At 47.1% G+C, this 6,920-nt stretch overlaps 1 protein-coding gene across 9 annotated transcripts in view; it reads left to right on the top strand.

Annotated features, from left to right (window-relative positions):
* The first annotated feature begins 955 nt into the window (after nt 1–955).
* PALS2 (protein associated with LIN7 2, MAGUK p55 family member) overlaps nt 956–6,920 on the top strand; it is a 136,134-nt gene continuing 130,169 nt past the window's right edge. Inside the window, exon 1 of one of the 9 annotated variants that reach the window (XM_070787937.1) lies at nt 956–1,079. Coding sequence is in view for 4 of the 9 variants with exons in the window: in XM_070787933.1 (XP_070644034.1) it covers nt 1,473–1,719 (247 nt within the window). In the remaining 5 variants the exon portion in view is untranslated. Of the gene's footprint in view, nt 1,090–1,410; nt 1,720–6,920 lie in introns of those variants that run through there. The other 8 variants (XM_070787936.1, XM_070787939.1, XM_070787934.1 and 5 more) reach the window with 8 other exon arrangements.

Here is a 6,920-nt window from a genome sequence, read left to right as displayed (position 1 = left end):
CGTTGCTCAGTTCAACTGAAAAATTAAATCTGCACTCCTGTCAAAATGTGTCATCTGCACACCCGGACACTTATCCCAGTTCATCATGCTTTCTGCGGAGTCGAGGTGGAAAGAATGCTGCAGCTCCCACTTGCGAGGCCTGGGAAGACCAGGTGTTTGGGAGGATCCGAACAACTGTTGTCCTCGGGAGTGTCCTGCGGAGCCGACCGGGAATTCCACGGGAACCTCGGTGCTAGGAAAATAGCTAGTGTCCGTCCGTTTCCTCGGATGTGAATCACCCTGGTTGGGCTGGGAGAATATGAAGGACCTCGTCAGCGCTGTAGAACCTGCCAAATACACATCAGAACCAGGGGCGTGTGTGTGAAGGGGGAGGAGGCAGAGTCTCCGGAGGCTTTTCTTCGAGGTCTATTTATCCTTTGTGCCCCACGGCTGGTGGGTTCTTTGAATGTAAACTCTTGGAAAGGGCCGGGGGAGCCTCTTCCACGCTCGGGGGAGTATCTTGCTCGTCTGTAAATGCTGAATGACAGCGGCAATTTCGGCCCGGAAGGGCCGGTGCGGATTGGGTCTGGTGACCCTCTCGCAGGCGCGGCTCGGGGCCAGGACCGGGGACACCATGGAGAGGCCGCGGAGCACGGGCGGCGCATCGGGCCCGGGCGCAGTCTGCGGGCGCTCGGAGGGGGCCCCACCTGGTCGCGGAGCCTCGGCCGGAGAGGCGGGGCCCGGCTTCCCGGAGGCGGCGGCGCCTCCTCGAGCCCGAGCGCGCGCTCCCCGGCCTCCGGCGCACGCGCGAGGCCGGGAGGGAGCGCGCCCCGGCGGCGGCGGCGGGAGGAGGAGGGCGGCCGAGGGGAGCCTAGCCGCGCGCGCGGAGGTGGTGGCGGCGGCGGCGACCTGAGCCGGGTGGAGTGGAGAGCGAGGGAGGGGGCGGAGGGAGAGGGAGGCGGAGGGGAGTGAGAGCCGCATTTCCAGTTCCCAACTACGAGCCGCGAGTTTGTAGATGGGGCTGCTCCGTGGCGCCTGCGGCTGAGAAAGAGCAGCGGCGGCGGGCAGAGAGGAGCGACGGCGGCGCGGAGGAAGCCGAGGTGCGAGTCGGTGAGTTGCCGGGGCCCCCACGTCACTCGGGTAACGGTCTCGCCGCGCGCCGGGCCGGCCCGGGGTGGGGGGGGGCGCCCTGTTGCTGGTGGCTTCGCGCCACGCGGGGACCCCGCCCCGCCCCCTCAGCACCTGGGCTTGGGCGGGCGACGAGGGTTGCTCCGCTCGGCCGGCGCGGGAGGGGCGCGCTCTGCCGGGCCCCCGGCTCCTGGGTTGCTGGCGGGCGGGCGGAGCGCGGCAACGTGTCTGGCCCATGCCGCCGCGCCCCGCTCTCGCCACGCGCTCCGCGGCGCGGCCCGGGCGGAGGCAGGGTTGGGGCTGGGGGCGCGGGGCCCCCTCCGGCCGCCGGCACCCTCTGCGGCGGGAGTGACGTTAAGACTTGAATGGAGAGCCGTGCTGGGGGCGGTTGTGGCCGTGACAGACACCTTCGGGGGTCGGTCCTCAGCGCGGGCGGTTCCGCCGGCCTCTCGCTGCCTCCCAAGCTCCGAGTTCTTGGGGGAGGAGGCTTTGGGCAAGTACTGCTGCCACTTCCGAGGCACGAGACTCCAGTTGTTTGGCCAGAGTGGTTGTGGGCCGAGCACACGCTGCTCCGGAGGCGTTTGCGGCTGAGGCAGTGCTTTCCGATTCTGGGTACGTTGGTCTGGAACCAAAAAGGTTCCTTTTTTTTTGCGGGGGGGGTGGTGCTTTTTTGGGCGAGGTGGAGGGCCAGGAGGGAGCCGATGGTCGGTGTGATGACAGGATGGGGATTGGTTGATGGGTGTTTTTTGCAGAAGGACTTTTTAACACTTTCTTGGGAGTTTCGTCTCAATTTCCTCAGCTCCTGAGGTTACAGCTGGAGATTCCATCCATTCAACTTCCATCAGCTGGGGCACGTAAAGAGGGGTCGGGGGTAGGAGAGGAAGGTAATTGAAGGCTGATGGGGAAGCTCAGAAAATTCACCGCATTACTTACAAACAGCTGGTTTAAGGTCAAGCTAGCCACGTTTTACTCCCCTTCCATGCCTTTGGGGATGGTTGAAATTTTACTTGATGCTTTCTCAATTGGTCGTCTTGTTATATGGCTCAGAACATTTGAGGTGCGTTAAAATGCTCTTCAGTTGGCGTATGATTTAGCAGCCATTTCTTCCCGTGAAATCTTTCGAATGGTCGTTCGGAAACTTCTGTTCGTCGGCTGTTTTAGGTGAGGTAACACGCTGGTACCAATGCGGAGATAGTTGCGGTACGTTGGTGAAACAACGGACCTCAAGGTAGAATTGTATCAGGCCTGATTATAGTCAAGTCTTCTGAGGCCTGATTACAGTAAACAAAGAACTTTTGGGGGTTGTGTCATTTTGAGGTCATCTGTATCTGAAATCTGTCATATATTTAAATTCATGTTTTAAGTATACGTTGGCACAGTGTGTTACTTTTTAAGGTCTATGCTTCTTTTAGTTTAGACTAGGGTTACATAATATACAAGTGGTAGCATTTATAATGGTTCTGTTTTTGTCCTGTAGAGATTGCACACTAAATATGAAAAAACATTCTGGGATGTGTTTGTCCTTTTCTAATTGATGCTGCTCAAGTCCTTTTCCACTTGGAATTTCAAAATGAATTTTTTTCTTTCTTTACTGGAAAGAAACTGGAACGCTGGAAAAATTGGGGGCTTATGCAAGTCTGGTAGCTCTATATAAGACAGAATCATTTTCTGTTGTTCTGTAGGCCAACTGTTGGATTTTTTCTTGACGAATCATATTTTTCTTAAACATTCGTGGGAGCAGTTTGCATTTTTCTTGAGTCCCATTTCAGGCTGAAATTGTTCCAGAAGACTACACAGCCTGGTACTCTAGCTTCTTCCCCCACTCTCTCTCTCAAGCTTGGGATAACCAAGAAAATCATAATTGAGAGGCTCCGTATATGTTATTTGTGCTCTGTTTTGAAAATTGAAGTTGTATGAGTATTTACCACCCCTTTATAGAGTTTACCATTTAATAATGGATGATGAGCAGAAGACAACCGAGATTTTAATTAAATACCCTTCACATTTTTGACATCCAAACTTTGTTGAAAGTGAGTGATAGCATATTTTTGCTGAGAGTTACAAATAATACAGGGTAAAATACTAAGAAAATAAATACTAAAATGGGCAAGAGAACCCATTTGTACTTTTTGTGTCACTTGCTGTATTATAAATTACCTAGTTAGGTGGCTTTATAAAAAGAGTATCTTGCAAGTTAGACTTAGGTTTTTAGCACTGGTAATAATTTTCTTTACAAGATGATTCATTTGGTAAGTGACGAAATTTGTATCAGAACTTCACTTCAGGTAGATGTGGTTGACTTGCAATGGATGTCCTGATATTTATTTCAGGAGGGATGAACACCTCCCCATTAGATAAAATAGTTGGCTATTTGAGGATATCACTAAATTATTCCTTAAAAAAAGAATGTACTGAGAAAAAACAACCTATAGGTTCTTTCCTTCCAAAAATAGTGTTCACATTTATGAATAATATAAGAGCAGAAAAGCATATGAGGTCTCTCTACAGATATTGTGATAGCATTGAATTAAAGATTTTATTTCTTCTCTGTAGGTACCAGATTCTGCATATATTGTTTTTGGTCAGTCTTAGAGAAGCTGCAATGATTTTCTCTCTTCCAGTTATTTGTATGTGACCACTGGGGGGAGACTTCACAATTTAGGTTGATGGTATCCCTCTCTCTACACTGCTGCTAATCATTCCTGGGCACTTTGCCCAACTACTGGAAATGTGTTGAGGAAGATGCACTTAGAATCGAGTCCTGATCAAGGTGTCTAAATGACTTTTATTTCTTTAACTCACACCACACTCAAAAAGTACCTCTCTTTATAAATTGTGTTTTAAACAGTTTACTTTTGGGTCTGTGTTACATGGGCTAGCTAAACATCTAACGGTGAAAGAAGAGATTCATGAATACATTAGAGCTTTCAAAGATCTGACTTTACTGATATTAATCTTAGAAGCAGTGCAGGCTTAATTACTTGCTTTGTGTACATAGGAATTAGTTGTCTGGAAAAGTCTGGAGAGAATATCACTCTTCTTTGAGGTGTACAGTATCCAAACCTCTTTAAACTGGTTGGTCTCTTATTTTAAAAAGCTTTCAGAGGGAGAGAGATTGAAGCATCCTTTGTGCCTAATTTCACCACACGGGGGAAGTTTCTCCTTTATCACAGTGATAGAGATAAGACCAAAACTCACAACTTTGTTGACCATTAAGTTGAAGCTATTCTCAAGAGGTACAATAAAGTCAGGAAAAACTCTAGTTTCCAGTCTTCTCTTCTGACAGTATTTAACTTTATTAGTGTCCAATTCAGTAATAACTCAACAAAGGACATTATTTTTATAGTAGTTTATAAAGAACTTAAATTCTTCATAAGATCTTGATTGTAGCAGATTTATTCACTGTATAATGAGTAGGATAGAATTTGAAGTAGTTTCTATCACCTTTCCTAGTTTCTTCATTTTTACAATGGCTTCACTTTTTTTTTTCCCTTAAAAAATTTCATAAGTACAATAAGAGATGTTTTCTGCTGAAGAAATGCAGATTCCTGGCCAACCTCAACATTGTGTTTACTACTTGGGGAATAATTTCTAATGGTCTGCAAAGCAAAATGAGAAAGACAATGTAGTGAGTTTTTCATAAAGCTCAAGTTACTTTCAAATCCTTTCCTCTGCCTACTAGTTCCTATAATGGTCTGATTCCTACTTACTTTACTGACTTACAGCTTTTTCTCTTAGATCGGTTGCTCCTTTACCACTTCTGTAGCATTCTCCCTTGTTCACTGTTTTCCATCTACCCAAGGCGTGTGTGCTCTGTTATGTCTGACTCGTTGTGACCTCATGGACTGTAGTCTACTAGGCTCCTCTGTCCATGGAATTTTCCAAGCAAGAATACTAGAGGAGGTTGTCATTTCTTTTCTCCAGAGGATCTTCCTCACTGAGGAATCGAACCTGAGTCTCTTTTGTCTCCTGCACTGGCAGACAGATTCTTTACCACTGCTGTGCTTGGGAAGCGCCCTTCTTTTTTTCTGCTCAGAAATGCCATGGCTTGTTCCTGACTTAGGTCTGTTCCCTTTGCCTGGAATTGCCTTGAAACATGACACAATGGCTCCTTTTCATCATTTCAGGTTTCAGTTCAATAACTTCTTTTTCAGTTCAGTTGCTTTCTCAGATAAGCATTACTGTGGAACCACCCTGTCATAATGACACCATCCTCATTTCCCCTTATCCCATTACTTTTTTCTTTTTTTGCAGATTGTTTATCATATCTGACTTTGTTTTTTATATTATTTTGTTATCTGTATGCTCTCATTAGAATGCAAGCCCCATTAGAACAGTGATTTTTATCTCTTTTGTCTTAACAGTATATTTCAAGAACTTAGACTAGTTCCTGGCACACAGCTGTCATTAAATATATATATCCCTTTTAAAAAATCTGAGGTTCTATTCCTCCTGAGGCTTTGGTGTTAAAGTGTTCCTTTATGAAATGATTTGAGTCAGTGATAGTTGTAGTAAGATAGTTGTAGTAAGTAGGCCACTTTTGGCTGTAAGTTATAGAAATCCATTCTGACTGGTATTGGTATGAACAAAAAGTGAGATTTACTGTAAAGATTGATGCAGGAGTGTCTAAAGGAATGCCAGGGTTGGGACTCTGGAACTCCAGTGCCAGCGGAACACACTTCATCTCTTCTGTTTACTCTTCCCCGTGCGTTTGTTTCATGTTTTCTAATGCTGTGGAGGACCACTTCCTAGTCCTCTTAATAGAAGATATGGCCTCCAGCGGCTCCTAAAATTTCCCTGTTTCTGGGCCCAGAAGGAAATAGATTTCTCTAGCACCCAAACACATGGGGAAACAGTGAGAAACTTAATTCTGGGTTGGGGGGGGCCTCCAAAATCACTGCAGATGGTGACTGCAGTCATGAAATTAAAAGACGCTTGCTCCTTGGAAGAAAAGCTGTGCCCAACCTAGACAGCATATTAAAAAGCAGAGATATTACTTTGCCAACAGAGGTCCATCTAGTCAAAGCTATGTTTTCCAGTGGTCATGTATGGATGTGAGAGTTGTACCATAAAGAAAGCTGAGCACCGAAGAATTGATGCTTTTGAACTGTGGTGTTGAAGAAGACTCTTGAGAGTCCCTTGGACAACAAGGAGATCCAACCAGTCCATCCTAAAGGAAATCAGTCCTGAATATTCATTGGAAGGACTGATGCTGAAGCTAAAAGTCCAATACTTTGGCCACCTGATGTGAAGAACTGACTCATTTGAAAAGACCCCAATGCTGGGAAAGATTGAAGGAGAGAGGAGAAGGGGATGACAGAGGATGAGATGGTTGGATGGCATCACGGACTCAATGGACATGAGTTTGAGTACACTCCAGGAGTTGGTGATGGACAGGGAAGCCTGGTGTACTGCAGTCCATGGGGTCACAAAGAGTCAGACACGACTGAGCGGCTGAACTGAACTGATGCATAAATTGCTGTAGGTATTATGGGAGAGGAAAGAACTTATCTGAACACTAACTTGTATTGCTTTATTTTATTTTTCTTTAATCATGAAATAAGCCCAAGCTAGGCAATGGCACCCCACTCCAGTACTCTTGCCTGGAAAATCCCATGGACGGAGGAGCCTGGTAGGCTGCTGTCCATGGGGTGACAAAGAGTCAGACGCGACTGAGCGACTTCACTTTCACTTTCATGCATTGGAGAAGAATATGGCAACCCACTCCAGTGTTCTTGCCTGGAGAATCCCGGGCACAGGGGAGCCTGGTGGGCTGCCGCCTATGGGGTCACACAGAGTCGGACATGACTGAA

The sequence above is a fragment of the Bos indicus genome, chromosome 4, assembly GCF_029378745.1.
Source record: "Bos indicus isolate NIAB-ARS_2022 breed Sahiwal x Tharparkar chromosome 4, NIAB-ARS_B.indTharparkar_mat_pri_1.0, whole genome shotgun sequence".
In the NCBI taxonomy this organism is placed as follows: domain Eukaryota; kingdom Metazoa; phylum Chordata; class Mammalia; order Artiodactyla; family Bovidae; genus Bos; species Bos indicus.
The sequence above is the reverse complement of the archived record's forward strand: the minus strand, read 5'-3'. Positions and strand labels throughout refer to the sequence as shown.